This window comes from Frieseomelitta varia, unplaced genomic scaffold (assembly GCF_011392965.1).
Source record: "Frieseomelitta varia isolate USP_RPSP 00005682 unplaced genomic scaffold, Fvar_1.2 scaffold_418, whole genome shotgun sequence".
NCBI classification, from domain to species: Eukaryota; Metazoa; Arthropoda; class Insecta; order Hymenoptera; family Apidae; genus Frieseomelitta; species Frieseomelitta varia.
In genome coordinates, this window is record NW_025110166.1 from 2,033,776 (window position 1) to 2,057,504 (window position 23,729).

Here is a 23,729-nt window from a genome sequence, read left to right on the forward strand (position 1 = left end):
TTTGAAACAATTCCTTCCACCAAACACCATCCACTTCTCTCAACCATATTTTCCAAACCACGAGCCTGTGTAAAAATCGGCGAGTCCGATTGATCGCTGACGGGCAAAAACCTCGACGAAAAGATCAGAACAAGTGAAGTTAGAAAATTGAAGCGGGGAAAGATCGTGCGAGCCGGCGAACAATTAATCGACTCGTCGTTTAATTCTTTTTTTTTCTTTTTACTTCAGGGAGCAGACGATCGCTCGAAAATGGGGTTGAAACGACGGCGGAACAAAGCAGGGCACCGATGAAGTGATCGATCTGGACCGCGAGCGTGGGCGTTTGAAGAAAATGATGACTGCCATGGCCAGATTGCCTTGCAAACAGACCTCGCCATCGCAACAGCCGCGAGTGAACAATTTCGGGAACAGTCGGAACACCTACTGGAACATGCAGACCAGGCATCCAGCACCTCCCTACGTCAGGAATCATCAACGACACACCGATCACACCGGTGAGCCGATAGATTGTTTATTATTAACTAGTATCTTCCGTTACACGTGCTGGCGCTTCCCAGGGTGAAGGTCGAGGCGTTCACTTTTCACGATCAACCCTTTTGTCCCCCCCTCTCTCCTTTCCTTCTTTCCTTCCTTCCTTCTTCTTCTTCTTTTTTTTTTTTTTTTAACGAACCAAAGGGAGAGGGGCTCGACATACAAAGAGACGCTTTGAAGGAGCAGGATATTTATACCGTGTGTAATTCCTTCTTGTCGAGTGTATGCTTCGACGACGCGGTTTTCCTCCGGGAAAGCTATATTAAGGCCTAACGCCAGTCAAAGTATGGTGTAGTACAGTGTAATACATCGAGGAGAAATACTTGTATTTTTTTTTTTCTTTTTTCTTTGTACGTGTCATCTTTCATTGCTTCGCTTCGCTCTCTCTTTCTCTCTCTCTCCGTAATCGCGTTTTCGAGGATTTTTGGGTAGCCTCAGTCGATCTGAGATACTCGAGGTAATTGATTTAGTTTGTTAGAGGCACAAAAAGGGATAAAATATTACGACATTGGCGCATTTGAGGCGAACGTGTTCTTGATGACACGTAGATTTGATACTTGTAGATTTCGGCAATTTTAGTATCGTTTTTTTGCACGCGATACATTTTATTTCAATTTTCACGTTTGAACCTCGGTGTCAAAATGTTCGAAAGCTGTTTTATTCATTAAAACGGGAGCGAGATTGGCATACAGAAATTCAAACACTATGGCCAGATTAAATTAGAAATACACGGTATATATCCATTTAAGAAAAGAGAAGAAAGCTCTGAATTTATTATCGCGTGCACGGTCGAAACACTATGGTTAATAAATAACTAATTCCAAGCCTGTTACACGTATATTAAGAACGAAGTTTTATCCTTCGAAGAAAAAGTATATCAATTCTTTTTTGTCGTCCTCAGCGCGCAAGCTCAGTTGATGAAAAGCGAAAAAGAGAAAAAGAAAAAAAAAAAACTCACGCCAATTCGACTTTCGATCCTTCGTACCTCGACCTCGAGTTTCCGGTCGTTCCGGATGTCAGCCGAAAGCTGAATCGAATTTGTTTGAACGCGCTTTGTCGCTGTAAGTCGAATCCACTTTTCGATGATTTTAATTTGTATCGAAGTCGGAAGGATGGCTGATAGTTGGGAAGAGGAAGGACGCTGGGAAGGAGCAAAGTTTTAATTAAAAGTTACTTAACTGAGGGATCGATCGCCGACGCGGGCACGGGGCTCTCGCGATTCATAACTCTTCGTTATTTACGCGATGCAACATTCCTAACGGGCAACGTTACATCCTTGAACGAACTTCCTATCGAGCGGGACCGTTTTATCTTCACCCTTCACCGTTATCGTCGTTAATTATCCTTTTTTACGACATGCTCGTTACGTGCAGCATCGGACGAGTTATCGGACACGTCGCAATGTCGCCTAATATTTGGAATCGGCGATTTACCGTCCTCCTCTGTATTACTTTTTAACATACTACACGTTACCGATCGGAAATATACAGGGTGTCATGGAAGATGGTGATTCTACACGAAGAACTGAATAAAAAAATATAGAATCAGAGTTTTTCGTACGAAGCTTCGTTTCCGAGAAGAATGGCTTTTTGAAAGAACGTTTATCGAGTACGCGTGCAATTGATCAAGATTATTCAGCTCAATTATCGGAAGGCGTTACTCGTGAAATTCGAAGAAATTTCATTTACCAACAAGATGGAGCACCATCGAATTTCAGTCGCCAAGCGAGACTTTTCTTTCTCTTCCTTTGCTCGCGGTTTGCACCGGCGAAAGTGGCAGAAAATCGTACGGTCTCGCGTACGAGACCGTTTTCCTCGGAGGTTAGTCCTCGGAAGTTGAGAAAGAATCGTTGCACCTTGCAGCTAGACGCTTTCACGAGAACTTCTGACGCTTTTGAGCCTCTGTCGGCTCGTTCTTTCTCCTTTTTCTTTTTCTTATCGTTCCGCGGTGTGTCATTATCACAGCCTGCGGTCGTCCGTGGAGAAGAAAGGCTGTTACGGCACGTCATCGGCCACCGTGACTGACGTCAACCCGAAGACAAACTTGAAGACTAACGTGACTGATGTTGCGAGCAAGTTTCCACAACTATGTACGATCTCAGCCTCGATCGGAACGAATAACTTCGTCGCTTTGTGCTTAGACCTTTGACGAAAGAGTTGAAACAGATTGGGAAACGATGGAGAGAGTGGAGCAGTCTTCCTTCTCTTCTCGATCATTTTTCAACTCAAAAGCAAGGCATATAGTAAATTTATAAATTGGTAAATTTCATGACTTTTCCCAATTTTCTATTTCGCTACGCTCTTTCTTTATTTTCTGCTACGAATGGCCCCACGTGTTCTGCTGATTGATGATACTTCACGTTACGTGAAAGTCATCTAGATACCTAGAATTTCTTTTTATTTATGCTTTTATTGAAAAGCACAGAACACCGAAAGCGAAAAAATTGGTAAATTTCGCCAAGAGCCGCCAGACTAGAAATTTACTAATTTTTTTCATCGGCAAGCGTTCATTTGGAAATTCTTCAACTTGTCGGGGAATTAATTAACAAAGGTGATGTTTAATTAAAACTTTAGATTATGGCAGAATGACGGTGTAACGATCGTGATTAAAAACGTAATGCCAGAGTCCAGAATTCTTTTAATTAAAAATTTTTAATTAAGCTTAAAGAATGTTTCGCCTCGTCAAATGATAGTGGTATCGTGTTATGTCTGCCTAATAAAAATTAAATAAATTACATTGAAAAGTAAAAATTACCAGATTTTTACGTTCGTGTTATTTGCGATCATTGAAGTAGGACCTGTGATCTATAGGTGTGTATAGACGAATGTATATTTTAATTTTCATCTTTTAAAACTCTCGAGACAAAAATTAACAATATTAGAAATTAGATTATAGATTGATACAAAAATTAACGATATTAGATATAGATTCGATGAATGTACAGACAATGTCAAGAAACGTGGCAAAACTTTCGATTGATCTTTTAATCTCGTGATCTTTCAAAGTTCTTTCAAAGCGGGATTGAAAGTAAAACTAAACTAAAATTAACAATTTTTGAATATTAAAAGTTCGACAACTATGCAAAGGATGGCAAGAAATATAACTAGAAATTCTGAGAACTTTAGATCGATCTTTCAACGTTGAGAGAATTCGTTTTAAAATTCTCGAAAGGACAAAATAAAAAGCGAAAGTAGTAATTTTTCGATAGTCGATAAATTCGATGGACATTCAGAGGATGACGTTGAGAGATATAGCAAAATTTATTTATTTTAATAAGTTAGAATTTTATTCAATAATTTTATTAACAATAAAATGCCTCTTTTTGGCTTTAATTTAATTTAATATTAAATAATAAAAATTTTAATTATATTATATACTATATATTATATATAATAAATATAAAAATAAATAATGAAAATTTTTATATTATATACTATATATAATATAAATTTATATATAATATAAATATATGTTATATATAATATAAATTTTAATATTATAAAATTATATATATATAAATAATATTTATAAGTTTTTAATTATAATTATAATTTAAAATTTAATTATTTTATAATAATTTTATTTAAATATTAATATATTTAATATAAATGTCCTATTATTCATTCTAAAATTAATGTGAATAATATTATAAATATAAATAATAAAATTCACTTTAGTTGATAAAATTAAAAGTATTTAATTAAAATGGAAAAGCTCGTCAAATTCAATTAAGAATAAGGTAGGGTTAAGATTTAAGAATTATTATTATACGGGGGGGAACGATGATCGAGATATATCGGAAAAATCGGGATGTGAGGAATTTCGGATAAATTTCGTGCCGATCCGCGCGATTTAAAATTGGATAACGTGGGAAGTCGCAGGATTTTCCGGAGCAAGTTTTAGCACGTGTTTGTTTTAAAACAATCCTGTTGCTTCTGTGCGGGCAGAAAGCAGCCTCGACCATTCTGTTCCCTCTGACACAGCACACGACTGTTGCTTGATCCACAACACATGTCAAATACAAACACAATACGACACACGGAAGAAAAAGCAAACTGCGAACGAAGTCGCGTTCTCGTATGAATAACTAAGAGCAAACGCGTTTCGAAACGCTTAAAAACATTTGAAACGGATTCCTAAATGATGTAACGTGCACCACTTCGAAAGAGAATGACGGATCATCGTTATTATGTATGTTTTGAAATGCGTGTATTTTTTGAAAATTAATTATTGTATTATATAACATAATTACATTATATTATATACGTATACGTTATACGTATACACGATCTATTGGCACTCTGATCGAAACGTCAACTCTTTATGTTTAACAATAAGCACTGATTGACAATCGCAAGTTTCAAAGAATACATTATTGTGCAACGAAACGATCTATTACAGTTTTCTCAATTTTCCCTTTACTGTATCCACTTTTAAATGTCCTAAATAATTATTTCTAATGTTCGTTTTAAAGAATTTCATCGTTTTACAGAATTCCGTGAATTCATATTTCCATATAAGTACGTTGAAAAATAATTTTCAGTCAAAAAAAAAAAAAGAAAAAAAATTGTCAAAATTCGTCGCGAAAATCGACAAACCACTGTCGAATATGTCGGTAAATTGTTGCCACTCGTGTTCGAACGAAAACAAACGTCGGAGTCATTGAAACGAGCATTTAAAACACGCGAGAACGCGATTTTTATCCAAATTGGTGGACGCATGCTGAAACGATCGATGAACTGTCATCGCGCGCTCAAAAGCGGTGACTGATGGACAATCATCGTTGCCTGTAAAAAAAACGCCATCATTGCGCAGAGATGCACAATCTGTGCGTCATGTTTTCATCGTTCAATGCAATAGAACGAATAACATATTCGTCATGCATTTCACGCATTTCTGTGGCTCGAAAGAAAAACGCCGCTTGCTGTCACGTGCTTTCATTTCAACAGATGTCACTGTTTGAAATTCTTAATATCAATTTTTTTTCCTTCTTTTTTTTGCGACTAGAAATTTCGATTTCTTGTTTCTTTTTTTTGCGACATTTTTTAAATTTTGCACAATATTGTTTCTGTTTCTTGTATAGTGGAGAATAACGATGAAAACTTCAAACTGTTGCTGTAACTCTATGAAAGGAAACATATAGCAGTCCACTTGGATTATGGCAGTCTTGTAACAGTCTGTGACATTTTTATGTAAAAATTGTGAGAATTCAAACGTCTTTGAGAATAGTAAAAGAACTTTTTCATTCGGCACAGTTGCTGAAGATTGGAATTTTCTCTTTGAAACTTGTACGATATTTTATTTCATTGAACTTTGAACATTAGGGTAAAATTAAAAAAAAAAATTTTTTAAATTTCGTCTAAGGTTCAAAGTTCAATAGAACGGTGAAAAGAAATTGTACAGCTAGTACAGTTTTAAATAGTCGTTGCAAAGAGAAGTTGTAAACTTTCGAGATCATGGTAGAGAGATCTTCTCGTGAAAAGTATCTTTCTTTTTCTCCCCCCAATTTTCAGAGTTTGAATTTTGACGAATTCTCGGGAACAAACTTTGTCCTAACTTTGATTCCACTCGCTACGTGATATGAAAAAAAAAAAAAAAACAAAGAAAAACGACAGGATGTCAAAATATAATACTTCAAAACAAGATTATAATTTTCACAAAATTACCGACAATTTTTTGTCCTTCAACGACTCGATTAACACTTAATATTTAATCGACGTAGATCTCAAATTTCTTGAAACTATGTCGCGCGACCACAAAAATTTCCAAGTGGGATTCCAGTTCAAAATGAGTCGAATAAAGGTAAAGAGGCGGACGAATGAGCGTGGAGAAAATGAAAATGAAAAGAAAAGGCGCGATGATGTTTAGAGACGCTGTTCGAAGGAAATGCGGAGAAGTCACGTATTTAGAATGTGAAAAAACGCCATTCCGATCCTAAATGGCGTGCACGATTTCGTCAAGTGTTCTGCGTATAGCGTACGGCTTGCATGAAAACGCGGTTTAAAGGGTTCTACTGGTGGAGAGGACGGTTTTTCTACCCTTGAAGGGTAGATTGCGCGGTCGCGTCGCGGTTGGCGAACGTCGTGACCATTTTTTGATTCTCCGTGCAGCTTCCATTATACACGGTGTTCCATAAGAAATTTCCCAGTTCAATGCACGTAATCAACCGAGATGTTCAAACGTCCATTTTTGACTTAATCAAAGCAATTGACAAATCAACGTGATGTTGTAACAATATTCATTTCTGTTGTTAACGATGCATGCAGTTTGATTTTCGAAGAATTGAACTCTACTTTTCTCATGAGGAAATGCATTGATTTGTCATTGGATTTATTATTTTAGCAAATGCAGGATATTATAAATACTGTTCCAAATTCTTGCTATCGTTTTGAGAATAAATTTTTTGACAGAAATGTCCCTCGAATGATCCCCTTTTGTAATCGTGCAATCTACTGTATTGTATAAATGTTACACGAAGACACAGATGAATATCTTCCTACATTAAATCTTCATTCACAAAATTCATCTTGCTCTGAAAGTACGTACAATCTCTTTTCGGCAACAGACGACAAATGATTCTCCCCAACCTGTCGATCTGTCTCGTGTCAGAGCATCAAAACTCAATTTCACAATTTCATAATATTAAAGCAATCTATTTCGAGCTGCGATATAAGAGACATTAAACTAAATATCGTTCATTACAATATAGCAGCGAAAATTAGAATCGAAATTAGTTTGAAACACATTGAAAAAGTATCAAAACAATTTTCCAAAAATGTCCCCGATGCAGCAATTAATGTATCAAGTCTATAAATTCGCGTCTATTTATGTTTCATTATCGCAATTGCAAATTGAAAAGTAAATTCCGATGCGACTGTCTCTGTATCAATAAACGATGCTGAATTTAAATTGACACGGGACAATTCGGCCAATCGATTCGGCCTCCTTCTCTTTTGGCCAGGCTCATTTCGTCATCGAATCGTTGATTGTTTCGAGGCGAGAGTATCAGCTCCCTCAGGCATGTCAGACGCATGTCATCAATCATCAGCGTGCGTGGCACGCGAAAACAGGGGAAACCGCAGATGTTGGACTGCTTGTCGTTGAACCTCGAGCCTGCCATCTCATTGTCCTCTTCAACGAGGCATTTTAACACGAGCACGCGTGCAAAGTGCGTACACGTGCGTCGTTATTGCATTGCCATTGGCGTAACGCCGTTGGAAAACTTTGAGCCAGTCGGAATGCCTGTGAATTTTTCACACATCTATAGACATCGTTACACATACGGATCACTCAGTTCACAACAGCTGCAGCAGTTCATCTGGCTTTAGACAATATGAATTCGATATCTGGTTCATAGATACAAAAGGATTAATCTGCGAGGGACGTTTAACGTTTGATATACGAGGAGGGGAATTACTTTTCACTCCTAAGACGACACGTTACTATTGGCTTAAGTATTCAGATATTTCTACAGTTGCAGTGTGAAACACAATTCACGTTGAATTTAATGTGAATGTATAAAATTAAGAATTAATGGTCGAAGATTAAGACGAGCTAGAGATAGAGATAGATAGATAGATAGATAAATAGATAGATAGATAGATAGAGAGAGATAGAGATAGAGATAGAGATAGATAGAGATAGAGAGATAGATAGATAGATAGATAGATAGATAGATAGATAGATAGAGAGAGAGAGAGAGAGAGAGAGAAAGAGAGAAACTAAGAATCTAGAAACCAGCGACTAAGAATCTAGAAACCAGCAATTAAAAATCTAGAAACTAGCGTCTAAGAATCTAGAAATCAGCACCTAAGAATCTAGAAACCGGCAACTAAGAATCTAGAAACCAGCAATTAAGAATCTAGAAACTAGCGTCTAAGAATCTAGAAATCAGCACCAAAGAATCTAGAAACCGGCAACTAAGAATCTAGAAACCGGCAACTAAGAATCTAGAAACTAGCGTCTAAGAATCTAGAAATCAGCACCTAAGAATCTAGAAACCAGCACCAAAGAATCTAGAAACCGGCAACTAAGAATCTAGAAATCGGCAACTAAGAATCTAGAAACCGGCAATTAAGAATCTAGAAACCAGCAACTAAGAATCTAGAAACCAGCAACTAAGAATCTAGAAATCAGCAACTAAGAATCTAGAAACCAGCAATTAAGAATCTAGAAACCAGCACTAAAGACTCTAGAAACCAACACCAAAGAATCTAAAAACCAGCAACTAAAAATTTAGAAATCAGTGCCTAAGAATCTAGAAACCAGCGCTTAAGAATCTAGAGAAAGAGAGAGAGAGAGAGAGAGAGAAGGCTGGATGGATACACTTGATACTTATTGGTTGAAGACTCAATAAGTGAGAGGATATAATCACAAAACGACCATTGATGATGATGAAGTATTCAGGATACCTTAACCTCTGACATAGACGAGGTATCTCATCTAGATAATGATACACGATGATTCAGCGTGAAAAATAGATTATCGCCGAGCAATTCTTTGAAAACAGAATTCTCGATTCCATTAATACTTTGTTTGTTTTCCGAGTATGTTGTCGCTGACCTGTTTCGTCACTTTCGTTTGACGTCTCTCTGTTTCGTGGCATGATCGATCGTTTCTTTTCGAATTGTATAAACAGCTCGTGGAAATACTCTATATATATTTCAGATTGCTCTATATTTCCATACATATGTTATTTACTTCCTCTGCATTTTGCGTTACGTTTATTATACGTCGGATAATATATAAAATTTTGCATAAAGTATGTTTATTCGTATCATTTCCGAAACGACCGGTTCAATTGTATTTTCTATTCGTCGTTTCCGGTGAGTCGCTGCCACAACCGGATACGCTTGTGGCTACCCGGAAATTATGCTAAAGTGAAACTATCGACGAACCTATCTTTATTCATAACATTTTGCACGGTTTTTTGAAATAGGTATTACACTTCGTTTCGCAAGTGAAATGTTTCCCTACGATTTCAGTCGTAGTGTGTACGTCAAGTTTACGCTGTTGCTTCGTTACGTTAACACGCTATAATTTTTAGTTAACTTGTGTGTATTTCTACTGTTTATGTATTTTCTACTGTTAGGTTAGTTCTAGATTTCTCAAACTCCGTCTTTGTTACTTCCACTAATGATGCTCCTCTTACAATAAATTGCCACTAAAACTGACTAATTAAACTGGAATTGCGCGTACTCTTCGGACTTTGTTCAAGAGCCATTTTCGTCGCGAATACTCGCGAAAGCAGGGCAAGAAAGAACAAACAGAAAGTTATAACACACTGTTACTGAATTTATGTAATAATAACACTCTATTTAATAAATTTATTTAACTATAGATATTCAATATGAACGTCTAATTTTAATACACTTGGAAATTGAAATTAATTGTCTACTTCATAATTTAAAATTTATTCTCAAACTTCTACGAATAACTATTTATTTCAATCATTGCAGCTACGTGTATTCTTATTAAATGTAATTATTAAATAATAAGTAATAGTTAAAATAAATTTACTATAATATACATTATTAACACTAATATAATATAAGTATAATGAAATAATAATATACTTATATAAAAATAATATAATAATATACCAAAATAATAATAGTAATGTTAAATAATTTTTTTTACATTTGCGTGAAATTATTTCCCAGAAGAATGTATGAAAAGATCTCTGTTTCGTTTAAAAAGCGAAAGAGGTTTGATTCCATATTTTGAACGAGAGCATACACGAAAAAAATTTTGTACTCTCAATTTGGTTATTGTCTACGAAAAAGAAAGTCCACAAATCTATTTTTGAACGTTAAAGGTTAAAGTGGAGTTCGCACTCTCTCGGAAATCATTGACGAAATTGATGTCGCCTATCAAGTCGTGCGATGATAACAATAGTTACACTCGAAAGATTGGCAATGTACCAAGCAGCAGTGTACATGCATCACTATCATCATTATCCGATCCAGTAATCCTCTTACCACTAGTAACCATTTTTACGCGGCGGGTCGAGGAGAGGGAATAGGGGAATTCGAATTTATAGTTATCGAGAGAGTCACCCGATGAAATTATCTCTAAACCGCGCAAAGTGAATTCGTTCCGTTCTTAATCGTTCCCAATGTCGTTAGCATAACTTTCACTCTTAAAATTAATTTTCAATCGCGCTGAGAGGAGGTATTTCTAAAATATTATAACACGGAGCTACGTTTCTCGAGACGCGTTCAATCTGTCGATGACGCGATTATTAGTTATTAGTTTCAAATTTCTCCTCGATTCTCAAATATCCTTATTGTGTAAAATTATTATATGTATTATATTACATTATACCATATATTTATATATTATTATATATACTATTAATATATACATACAATATTATATTTATTATTAATATATAATAAATAATATATAAATATATTTATATATAATTATAATATACTATATAAAATTTTTTACTATTTTTTGCTATTTTTACTATTTATATATACTATATAAAAAATATAATATATAATATTTATATATACTATATAAAATTTTTTATTATTTTTTACTATTTATATATGCTATATAAAAAAATATAATATATAATATTTATATATACTGGATAAAATTTTTTACTATTTTTTGCTATTTTTACTATTTATATATACTATATAAAAAAATATAATATATAATATTTATATATACTATAATAATAATATTTATATATACTATATAAAATTTTTTACTATTTTTTGCTATTTTTACTATTTATATATACTATATAAAAAATACAATATATAATATTTATATATACTATAATAATATATAATTAACAATATATTATATATTGTATTATTATTTATTTATATATTATATTATATATTGTATTATTATTTATTTATATATTATACTATATATTTTTTTACTGGAAATATCTCCTCGAGAAACGCCTCGTCCTTGTTCCCCTTGGTCCGAACCTTGGACAATTTGCTCTGAGCAAGGACAAGGATTTAGTTGGAAAGAGGCTCGTGCCGGCGCACGTGGCTTAACCCTGTCGAGCGGGTTATCTGGCTTGTCTTGGTATCCGTTTACAGGAAGCGGGCTATTTACCGTTTTTACTCGAGTGTCACTTACAGCCGTCTGGTTTCCTCGTCACGTGCCGCAGGGAAGCGGAAGAGCGCTGTGGAACTGCTGCAGGAGACGAAGGCGTTCTACGTGAAGAGCGAGACCGTGCTGGACCGGAAACAGGAGCTGAAGAACAGCGGTCATCTTCAGGTCTCGCAGCTGAGCGCGCCAAGCGCGCCACCCAGGCTGCTGAGAAAATGCGGGAACACGCCGACCTGTTCGATGCAACCGACGTCGCCGTCGCAGCTGCCACCTGCTCCGATGACGCCACCTTGTTGTTGGGCATCGTGCCACGAACAGGACAGGCGTAAGTCTCTTGGAAATAAGCGTCTACCATCCTGTTCAATGAAATTTCAGACGAGAGGAGACGAGACGGATTTTCGGTTCGAAAAATCGAAAAATCTTTTGAAACATCGACTGATAAAATCGTGTTGTGACGAAATTTTCCAGTCGAGCAATCTGTTTCTTAGTCCTTTCATTTTGGAGGTGAATTTGGTACCAAACGGACTGGAACAGTTTTCTGTTAATTTAGAGCGATTCCCAAGTTCCATGGACTTTATTAATCGTATTATAAATCTTAGAGTATATTTACTTGGCAAACAAAGCATAAAAATAGATGATTGTAGAAGATAACTTTGGAGTGATGATTTCCATTTTATCAGCTATGATCAGTATTATAATTTTATCAGTATATATAATTTTCCCCTCCCAATTTGTACATCTGAACTATAACTTTTTACTGGTAGATGAATTTTGAATTATCACAGGTATAATTCTTAAAGGAGGTTGCCCGCAACATTTACCTGTAACTGCAACAATTTTTGTTTTCGTTACAATTAATTGTAACGAATAGTTCTTAACTTTCTGAGTGTAACCTCTTACTGTATCAAACGATAGACGAATACATTTGCTCTCGATTTGCTCCCCTTTTACCAACACATGCGCGTATTTAATATATTCCAAACACTGAAAACTGAATGCATGGTACGTAACGCTCCTCGTTCACTGTCACGCGTGATTTGATAATCCTAATCGCTCGGAAGGTTGAATGAAATAATGTTTCAAGGATAAAAGTTGGCGCGAGCGAGCAATCGGAGATTACTTTCAGAGTTTCAAAAATAGAAATTAATGGTAATTAAAAACGGTAATTATTTGTTTCGTTTCACTTGTCCTGGAACTTGTCTTTGAACAGAGTAGTACACATCCGTCTACCCGCACGTTTTCGACCACCGGAATCGATTTAACGCGCCACGGCCATTTAACCAGTCGAACGCGCTCTCCTACAGATACCAGTATTATATACGCTTCCTCGTTTCATTGCCGGGCAACTTGCCATCGACGAGATAGCCGTAAGTGGTTGTCTGAGTACTTTCGAAAGCTTCCTTCGCTCTTCATGGCACGGATGCGGTAGCACCGATGTGGATGAGAATTGGTAACGAGTTTGGCTTTGCTGTTTATAGGGGATACTTGTGCCGTACTTTGGTAAACGTTTCCCCGCGACTTTTCCTCGTGTCTCTGTTACATCTGATCCCCTCACGTCCAATTTTCGTTTCCGATAGCTTCGAAAGTTACAATCCAGATAATCTCGTCATAATCTTTCCCCGGCTCCTTTGTAATTAAAATATCGTAGAATACAACTCGCTGTTGTCTCGGAAGAATATTGAACTCTGTGTATTTTCGAAAGACGGTAGATTGTGAGAATGTGAAGCTGTTTTATGAAAGTTTTTGTGCATGCTTGTGAATCCCCAATTCTGCGAAACCGCACGAACTCTTTTGGTCGAATTGGTTAGATTTGGTTTCTTGGTCAGATTCAGGTCAGTTCTGATCAAAGATAATATTAAAAATAAAATTATTCCGGTGTTAAAAGTGAAATTGAAATTTTTTTTGGAGAATGTAATATCTTGTGTGTTTTCACTTGTGTTCAACAGCGGACGGAATTCTGAGTCCTCAACAAACACTGCCACCCGCACTGCCACCGAAGAGTCCGCGTTTGGTTCCTGTTCCGCAGCGGCGCACGATTTCGGGGCCGCCGAGCAGCACCGGTGGAGATCAACTGCAGACGAAATTACGACGGTTGTTGAACACCGATAGCAAGGAGAACGTCTTCTTCCCGGACAGTCCGACGCAGACGATCGTTCAGACGAACGGTATTCCGCAGGAGGAGAAATTCCGATATTCTCCTGGAAGTCTGTCGCCCAATTTTCGCGAGGATGATCGTGTAAAGGTGAAATCTCGTCGTACAAATTGGTGCAAATCTTAGAAATACAGTGGAGTATTTTGAAAAATGGATATCACGTAATTTAGATATCTCAGTCTCTTGCGGTGGTAGTTCGTTTTCGACTTCATAAAACATATGTTTCTGGAGATGTGCCTTTATAATTTAGATTAAAATTATGAAACAAGTGTGCAAGTGTCAGAATTAATAATTTATATAATAGTGAGTATATTGATAGTAATTATAATTATTTTATTAGATTATTCGTTTGTTATGATCTCATGTTATGATCTCTGTTATGATTGTTATAACTGTTTGAATGTATTGATGAAGAATTCACTCGTTTTACTGTATACTCCACTGTATACTAATTTCACAGTTTCTTTCGTTTTTCAGCTTTTTTCATTTTTGCAAAATAAAATATTGCTGATTAATTACAGTCATATAATCTGCATATGTGTTTTTAGCTTGGTGTTGTACATATAGTTCGTGTTCGAAAGAAGATCAACGTGAGTCGTGATTTAGTTTTCACCTTTACTTCCGTTCGAAATGTTTCATTGTGATTTAATATTCCGATTCTTTTGTGGGCTACTAATAATTTTATCGTGTTTTTTTTTAATGTCGTATATTTTTTTTTGTGTGTGTATACACTGTCGTTAAAAAATTTGGAATTTATTAACACGATTCTCGTTATGTCTGATGTCAGATTACATTATTGTTTTATAAAGTATTGGAAAGATATGAATAACGATGTGAATTTTTAGTAAATCAAATGTGCATTTATAGTCAATGAAAAATTGTAAAAATGTAGTAACAATGTGTACAAAAATATAGTAAAACAAAAGTATAGTATTTATTATAATACACGTACAATGGATGAAACAAGTTTTTATTTTCTGTTAAATTATATTTATAAAAATACCATTTGTTAAATTATAATATAATTATTTTGCATAAAACTCTGCAATCTAAATATAAAATCAAACTAAAAAATACTTGTAAAAATCCCACCATTCTTTATTTTCATCTTATTATGAGCCGTGGAATTTTTCTTATATTATTACGAATTCAAATCTACCTTGTATAATTGCAGATTTCTATCCCATACTTCAAATTTATTTGAAATTTATATTTTTATGAATACAACTAGAATAGAAATATCGTAAAGAATATACTATACTTTGGATGTTTTACATATTTCTGTACATTGTAAATATATTCTCACGTCTCTAAACTTCTGTTAACTACATAAAAATCCATGTTAATTACTAACAACTACAGTCTAATAATTAAGTTTGTCTAATAATTAACTCTGTAAATGAAGTTTACTCTTATATAATATTTCTTGGGAGAATAAAATGACGAATAACTTGAAAGTTTTTAACGATAGTGTATTTTAAATGTTTCGTGTAATACTTGTTAATTCATCGTCGATATGTAGTATTATTATCCTTCGTACGTTTTGTCCATGAACACGTATGCACGTCTCCTCGTGATGAATTGTAATTGTGGAAGCGCCGGAGAGAGGAAACGGAGTTAGGAACCGGAAGTTGTACATACGCGTGTTCGCGAGTTTAACACGGAAGATATATTCCTCCACTGTTTTATTAAACGCGTGCACAGCATGAACGATCAAACAGTCGTGAAACTGGTACGGGACTTGTACCGAGTCATTTTAATTAATTCCCTTTACGTTTGAAAGCTATCAATCGCCATCTTCCCGTCGATGTGACGTCCAAAAATTTGGGATGAAATTAAACTGATTGATCTTTTAGAATTTGATTGTTCGTTTAATTCGAAAAGATATTTTTTAACGATATTTAAGATTCTGTGCTCAAAAGGGGAGAATTAGTAGAAAATTTCTTTCTTGATTAATAGTATTTTATTTCTTGCACAGTACAATAGATAATCTGTACACCATCATAGCTCAACCGTTGTTTGTTAATTATTCATGATAATTTATGCATATAATTTTGACACATGATATACAGAATACCTCACGCACTAAACTAAACTGTGTAAAATTATTCCGATTTCTGTGTAAAATTATTCTGTTACACATCTGAAACTAAATTTCATCGTGTCGTAATATTCTATGATAGCTTTAGCTCTGTAATTTAAAAACTAAATTACATGTCAATTAAATGTACAAATATTCACATAAATTTTAACCAGTAAGATATCAAATGATTCAAAATTTTCGAGTAACAATTGCAAAATGATCCCAAAATTTTAGACGATAATATATATATATATATAGTAAATTCTTCGTGTTTAAATTACATATCGTAGGTCGATATTAAATTCGATTTTTATTATTTTTCCAGCATTGCACGCAAGATGTTCGCTTCAAATTTGGCCGTAGCAATTCGCATTCGCATACATCCGGAAGATCTGGAAGGAAATCGACCAGCTCGCAATCGGTGGAGAACACCGTGTGTCACAAATCTTTGCCCGACCTCCATACTAGCACGCGACGACGAGCGTCCCTGTCGCCACGTGCATCGACCAAGTCATCTAAGCCATCCGGTCATCATCAATCGTCGAGCAATTGCCCGGATTGTGAAACTAGTTCGGACTATTCAGAGCACAGTTTCAAACGAGATGCAGTCTGTTATCGCAGGTATTGAAAACATTTTTACACGTGTGTCCCGGTAGTTATAATTATAAGCTCTAAGTTTGAAACACTTGTTTTTCCCCCGGAAATGTAGTGCTTTTGGGAGGGATTTATGATATTTGATGGAAATATATATTCATTTCTAATTAGACTGCAGACTTTTATATTGAATTTAAAATTTAATGATGCACAGAATACACATGGTATCTAGAAATATAAAAAATATATTACTTGTGAGTGAAACAAATTTTCTTAATTGTATTCATAAAAATATAAATCTGCATAAAAATTCGCAACTAATATAACATTTATTAATATTTAGTTGGTCATTGTATTATATTTTAAGTATTTCACAATAATCGTGTGTACAAGAATTCACAGTTTACTTGTAACATTACATAAGCATTTAGTCTGATAATTTATTGTTTCCCTTATCTTAAACATTTTCCTGGATTGAAATGTTATTTAATTTCAATATTGTCATGAGGAAAATTCATTCTTCCTGAACTAAGGATCAAAAATAGCATCTAAAGTTTTAAACCATAAGAAATTTGAATATCATTTATGATAGTCGAGTATCATTATAATATGAATGTTTGAAATATCAGAGTTTTATATTAAATTTGATGAAAAATATTTCGCATAGTGCGTCTCATGCTTGTAAAACGTAAAATTATTACTCTCATGTAAGTTGTTACTATTCCAGTTCTAGACACATCAGACGTTCGTTAGGTTCAGGTGGTGGCGATGCGAGTAGCGTGTTGTCTGCCGGCGGTCGAACGCAAAAATCGTCAGGCTCCAGCAAGTTAAGTCACGGAGCTACAGCGAGAGATTCCGGAGGATCGTCTGGACACTGTACACCTCGTAGCGAGCCTCCGCCAGTGATACAAGTAATCGAAACTTAAAAGAACGTCTCGTAACGTTAAATGGAAACCGCTATACTCACCGAGTGAAATATTTCGTTTCAGGATTGCTGGAGTCATATACGTCGGGACAGCGGTGCATCTACTCAACACTCGACGGAAAAAGATCGTTCAAGAAGAGGTAGTTACGCTAACGGTACCCCACCATCTGTTGTAAGACGCTACAGTCCTGATTCTGAGAGCAGCAACAGTCAAACAGATTATAGTCCGACGTGTAACTCAAGGTACGTGCATTTGTCAAATGTAGACAAATTTGTTATGTGCGTGCATTCAGAGGCAAGAAAAAGTATGAATTTGTTTACAAGATTTTATTTGACGATTTTATTTGACAGTTTTTTGATAGTACAAACAAGATGTATAGTATAGTAAATGTCATTATAAATAATTCAGGTGCAAAAATTTGTTACATTGTGATAAATAGTGGTAACAAAAAAATCATCGTTGAATCATGCGTTCAGGTGCTGAAAAGTTTGCTTTCTTTCTCACCAGACGTAATAAACAATAATAAAAATTTGCATTTCTGTATTAGGTTTTCCGATGGCTGGAAAGAAGGTCGCGGCAGACCAATTCTGAGATCGAAATCGGATATTAGCGATCGCTATTGGCGTCAGGATAATGGTCGATCCAATAAAGTACCTGCACGACCCCCACGGTCGATCACCCAACTCGAGAACTTCTTTGACTGTTTAGGTCTCGATTCGGAAAATTATCAACGTATTACAAAACCGGACTCGAAATCGTCGTCTCCTGTATTTTTCGATAGCGTTAGCTCCGTCGATTCGGCGTTAGGTCTTTACTCGTGGGCTGGGAACAACCAAACGAATCAGAGTAGTCAGTGGCAGAACAATGATTGCAGCGTCGGTATGGGTAACGACGACTCTAACCAGAGGGTCAACGATCCACCGAGCATCGTCGAGCGTAACGCTCGAATAATTAAATGGCTCTGTCAGTGCCGAAAAGTGCAGTTTGGATTTAGTTAAGCAACGCGTTTAGAAAGAGGACAATCGATTCTCCAGTCTTAGTAACGTGCATTCAAGTCAACGAAAGTAGAGTTTTCTCATCTTGCCAACGATTCATTTCTCTACCTGTTACAGAAATCTTTGCTTTGAGTTGGCTGGAAAACAGCATGAATGCAAGCGAGTATTTTTCCCCCTGCTTTTCTTTTCTTCAATTACCAATGCTACAGCGTGTAGCCTGTTAATTTATCTTTCTCTTTTTCCTTTTACTTTATAAGCATATGTGCCATCTACTTATACAACTTGTTATGCATTTGCGTTGCAGTTTTAAATTGTCATTGAAACTTCTTAGTGTAACATTCTGTTTTTACTGATGTGTTTTTGACAAAATTTGTACATATACAGAATCTAGAGTTGTCGATTATTTTCATATGTGTAGTATCCTTTTGCTTGTTTGAATAGTTTTGTTTTTAGCGGATCACTTTATTGCTGTATGTTAGTTCTATTTTTATGACGAGTTTATGTTCTGATACGAATCAGCTGAGTATTTTTAGCGTTTTCCTTGTAACTTTGTGGTTTGTCGGTCAAGGATGTTATATATAAAAAGTATGGAGTTTATTGCACTGTTCTGTCTCTAATTTAATTAAGTAAATTAGTCGTTGCCAAATTTGATTGTTATTGCTTTTCTCGTGAAAACGTTCGCGAATAATCGACATTTGTATTAGTTTCTTATAGAACAACAGATTTTTTTTCTCACATTTTTATTTTTCATGCCACACATTTTAACAATGAATACATTGATTGACATTAACATAATTTCTCGAGTAATTTGATATTGAATGCTAACTAAAGATATGGTTCGATTTTTCTGGTTAGGAATTGAATTGATAACATCGTAGTTGTATCAAGAGGTCGAGTTTTTATCTTACAATGCAGAGAATACTTGCTGTATTTTTTCCAGTAGCATTATTATTACCATAGTATTAATTCAATCACATTAATGTTTTTGCTGGTGGTTCTAGATTGTTATATTAATCTGTATTGAGCTGCATTGTAGACATAATATTGGTACAAAGTAAAAAAAGAAATTCTATGTGATTTACAGAATTTTTAAGGACTTTTCTCTGTAAAACTTTTCGCCAATGGAATTTATATAAGGAATTTCATAAAATTTTCATGTTGATGTTATATCCTATAAGTCTTGTTGAATGAAATTACGTTCGATCGTTACGAAATTATTTTCATAATTATGTAATATACGTATTTTAAAACTCTTGTAACTCTTTGGAAATTGTAAATTTGATTGAAAAATTTATCTTGTTTATATGATATAATTAATCTAAATTTTAAAAGTTAAATATCAATTTTATTATATAATCGGTATTTTATTTATTATAAGTATCTACTTTGTGCCTAAAGAAAAAGTTGCGAAATTTTATTTTAGTAAAAAAAAAATGTATTCTAATCGTTTGATATATCGTATACGTTCAATATTTTATTGATGAAGTTTTCGATTGAAGCCTGTCTGTTTTATAAAATTTAATATTATCGTTTAAGTATAAAAAAAATCGGTAAAATCTTATATTTTAGAAAATTTAAATTAAATACAACGTAATTACTAAAGTCTGTAATTAATAAGGGAAACATATTGTTCGTTTATCGCTTAAAATATTTTCCGATATACATTCACTGTGCAATAATACAAATAATTCACTTAGATGTTTCTTATTTTAGGTGATATCTATTAGATCATACTGTTTGAAATATTTTAAATATTGTGTGGCAATCAATTAACGATACATTAATTACCACTTTAAATGTTTGCAATGAAAATTGTTAATCACGCGATTCGAACATTTCAACAGGAAGCAAAAAAGGAAAGAGAAGGATGTTGTGTAATATAATACAACAAGAAGTTACTCAACTACTCTCATTTCAAGTGATATAGATGTCTTAGATACGTAGTGAGTTTGCATAGATCGTAAGTGAAACGTGGTAGCGCATTGCATTTAAAACAGGGAAAAATAAAAAGAGTTGATATTACTACCCGTCTAGTAAAGTCTTGCATTTTTTCAAGCAAATGTAAAGTGATGCTTGTATCAAATATTAGATGTTTCCGTAGTTACGTAACCAGTATTTACTACAGTTATTTACCTAACGGTTTTTGAGATAAATATTATAAAGAATGTGTATAATCGAAAACAGGAGGGCTGCACTGGCAGCCGCTGGGTAAAAGTGTTATTGCACAAAAATCGAGCATAGAGTACGTATGCTTACAAGAAGCATTTTGCTTATAACTTTTTGAGCTAAAGCACTGTTTCATGTATGTATATTAACGATGTTTGGTGGTATTTAATTACCTGAAAGTTTTTATTCCCAAAATTAAAATTCTTGCCTTGTAATAAAAAAAAGAAAAAAAAATAGAATTCATAATATATTTTTGTTAGTTGTAACGACTCGCATCTTGGTTAATAATCTTATAAAATGTTTGAAAAATAAAACTTTTAAATGTAGTTGCAAATTAGTTATTGTAGGACGTAGAGAGTATAGTGTTGAATATCCTCGACATGTTATTTTCAAAAAGTTTTAAGCAAACTAATTAAATTAACACTGTATGTTACTTCTTGAGAATATAAGCACAAGGTGTGTTCTATTTCTACTCTATTTAAGGTCTAAGCTCATCAAATTATGGAAAAAAATGTTCGTTTAAGTATGTTCGAAATTTATTTGTGTTTCAATTCGTTTCTTAGATGTTTAAAAATTTACTACTTACGGTGTACATTCCACTTCTTTGCACATATATATGTGAATCTCAAGAAGTAAAATGATAGCATAAGTTTCTATTACTTTTTCAATAGAATTATGTTTCCTGTATTGACGTCTTGTTAACACAATCGAAGGAATTTGTATAACATTATATTGCAATTCATTTTAAGTTATAGATTATGTGATCCATACTTGTATAGTAGAGCTCACCGCGTTATTTTTATTATTTTATTAAATCGAGGCTTAGACAGTTTTTTTTAATATTAAGTACATTTGTTGGAATCTATTTTGTAGTTCTAAATCCAAATGTATACTTAAAATATGAAACTTACGTATGTATATGTGCATAATTTGTGATCCATAATATTTATCATTGTTAAAGTAATACATTTTTAATTGCTTTTTTTTAATAATCTAGTCACGTAGATCAAAATGTGTTAAATTTCAAGATAATATTATTAAATTCCTTCTATGTATCGCTGGTAATTTTATTTTACAACCCAATAGCTTCTCTCAAATACAGATTATTTTTCTTTTAAAATTTAAAAATATTAAATAGATAAAAATAAATTTCCCCGTTGAATATTTTAACCACCTAATTTTATCGCAGTTTGAATATTAAGCTAGACAAAAATATTCTACTATATATATTTGTAATTATTAAATACATATAGTAATTTAAAACTTTTTATACAATTTCTCTATATTTAATTTGATCGAAATAAATTAAATTCCAACTCATTTACAGAGACTTTCTTAAGGATATTTAATTAGTTTCAAAATCGAACTGTAAATCAACATTTGCATCTGAAATAAACAAAAGCATCATTATTAAGTAATAAAATATTAGACTCGCGTTGAGTTGTTACAACAGCATTTTAATTCTTTTTTTTAACTTGAAAAAGAAAATCGTCCATCGAGTATACGAATTCAAATAGCGGCGTAGATGCCGCTCTCATTGGGAATGACGTCACACCCTCCATAATGTTCAACGAGCGCATGCGCAACAGTGAGCTGCGCCTTTGCAGTCGGTGCTCGGCCAGTCAGTCGTACGGACGCGCGATTCACGTTTTGACGCGCAGTTTCGAATGCGTGGACCGATTGAACCCGTCGATGATCGTATGTTTAATGGTGATATCCGACGAGAGAACACCACAATTCGTATGCGGTCGACTGGTGTCTCGTGGTGCGACGGTTTCTGGTAAGATCGCAGTGGCACGTTTCGCTATGACGCAAGTGCTTTGGCCGCAAGAGGCGCAGTGACGACTCGGCCGTGAGCCTGCCGACATCCTCGACAGCCCCGCGATGGAGTCGATCAGAAAATGGTTCTACAGGCCTAAGGTACGTTCCTTTCGGTTTTTTTTTTCTCTCACTTCGGTTCTGCATGCGTTTCCCCTTTACTTTCGTGCTTTCTAACCGAAACGTGCCTTTGCTCCTTTTCCAATGCCTTTGTACCGTTTCCTATCATACTGGCTGGCTGATCGAACGCGTGCGCTCATTCTTTTTTCTTCGTTCCTCGTTCCCGTCTCCCTGCGTGTGTGTGCGTACGTATGTGTGTTGGGCCTGCGCGCTGTTGCCACCTGTTTCGTGAAAATTCGCACGATATTCCGTGGTGCTTCGGGCGACGTGTTACACCTGCGTGATGTACGCGTACATGCCTCATTGATACGTGCACGAGTTTCTCTGTTCGTCCTTGTTCGCAGTTTCACCACACATTTCATTCCTTCGCGAATTATCCACGAATTCCGTGTATCGCTTGCGATCAAAGCATGTATATCGAAATTGCAAGTAACGATCATGGAACATGGAGCTATAGCCATCAGCTGATACATAGTAGAATTCTGATGGATTTTAATCTCGGTATAGGATGGTGATTCATACTTTTACTCTATAAACACAGAAAAAAGAGTAAACACGGGTGAGATGGTTCTACAAATTATTCTCGGTCCACTATCGCATTAACACGTATTGTTATGCGTGCGTATTTGTAACTGTTATCTGCATAATGTTACCATTAGATTTATGAATGTTACTAAATTTGTTTGTAAAAATTTTATTTCCATTACACCGACAAACGCACACAGTTTAGTGATTACACACCAAATAATACAACAGCGCAGCAACTTGCGTCGCAGAAAATCCAAAGCGAGTGTTTCTCGCAATTTGCATTTGAATTTAAAATTGAGTGATGTTCGTTCTTCCTAATTAACATCTCCAGTGGTTTCTGCGTTCGTCTGTGGCGTTTCGGCGAGTTTCCTATTCAACCATACTTTCTCTTTCGTTGTCAATAACCTACATCTAAAAATCATCACACTTCAGCATTTGTCGCGCTTAATCCCGATAAAATTCGAATTGCTGAGTCGCGAACAACGAGAGATTTTTTTTTTCTTCTGAAAAATCACCTTTGGAAATATGTACATAGTTCGTTCAATTAATTCATCCGCGCATCTCTTTTACGTGCTCGATTCTCGCGTAGATATCGTTGGATTCCTCGCACGTTCGAAGGAAAAGATTTTCTGTCACTGTCGGTCGGTTTTGTCGCCAGCTTTCGAACTCCTCGCACCCGTGACCACTGTCGTCGCGCACGTGAAAACGCGACAGTAAAATGGGTGGAC

General features: G+C 34.9%; 1 protein-coding gene across 5 annotated transcripts; it reads left to right on the forward strand.

Moving 5' to 3' along the window:
• The first annotated feature begins 205 nt into the window (after nucleotides 1-205).
• On the forward strand, nucleotides 206-21,222 carry LOC122531811. Of its 5 annotated transcripts, none has more exons than XM_043660030.1 (8): nucleotides 206-494; nucleotides 11,678-11,944; nucleotides 13,566-13,861; nucleotides 14,320-14,361; nucleotides 16,180-16,475; nucleotides 17,161-17,359; nucleotides 17,438-17,616; nucleotides 17,922-21,222. In XM_043660030.1, the coding sequence occupies exons 1-8, from the start codon at nucleotides 332-334 to the stop codon at nucleotides 18,370-18,372; spliced, it is 1,893 nt and encodes a 630-aa protein (XP_043515965.1). In that variant the 5' UTR covers nucleotides 206-331; the 3' UTR covers nucleotides 18,373-21,222. The 5 variants fall into 5 exon arrangements, with proteins under 5 accessions (XP_043515965.1, XP_043515966.1, XP_043515967.1 ...); XM_043660031.1 differs by having other exon boundaries at nucleotides 17,176-17,359; XM_043660032.1 differs by lacking the exon at nucleotides 14,320-14,361.
• Nucleotides 21,223-23,729: the final 2,507 nt, after the last annotated feature.

Coding starts and splice junctions, on each gene's coding strand:
- LOC122531811 (XM_043660030.1), top strand. CDS start 332: ATGATGACTGCCATGGCCAGATTGCCTTGCAAACAGACCTCGCCATCG. Junction 495..11,677: donor ACGACACACCGATCACACCG/GTGAGCCGATAG, acceptor CACGTGCCGCAG/GGAAGCGGAAGAGCGCTGTG. Junction 17,360..17,437: donor AGCCTCCGCCAGTGATACAA/GTAATCGAAACT, acceptor ATTTCGTTTCAG/GATTGCTGGAGTCATATACG.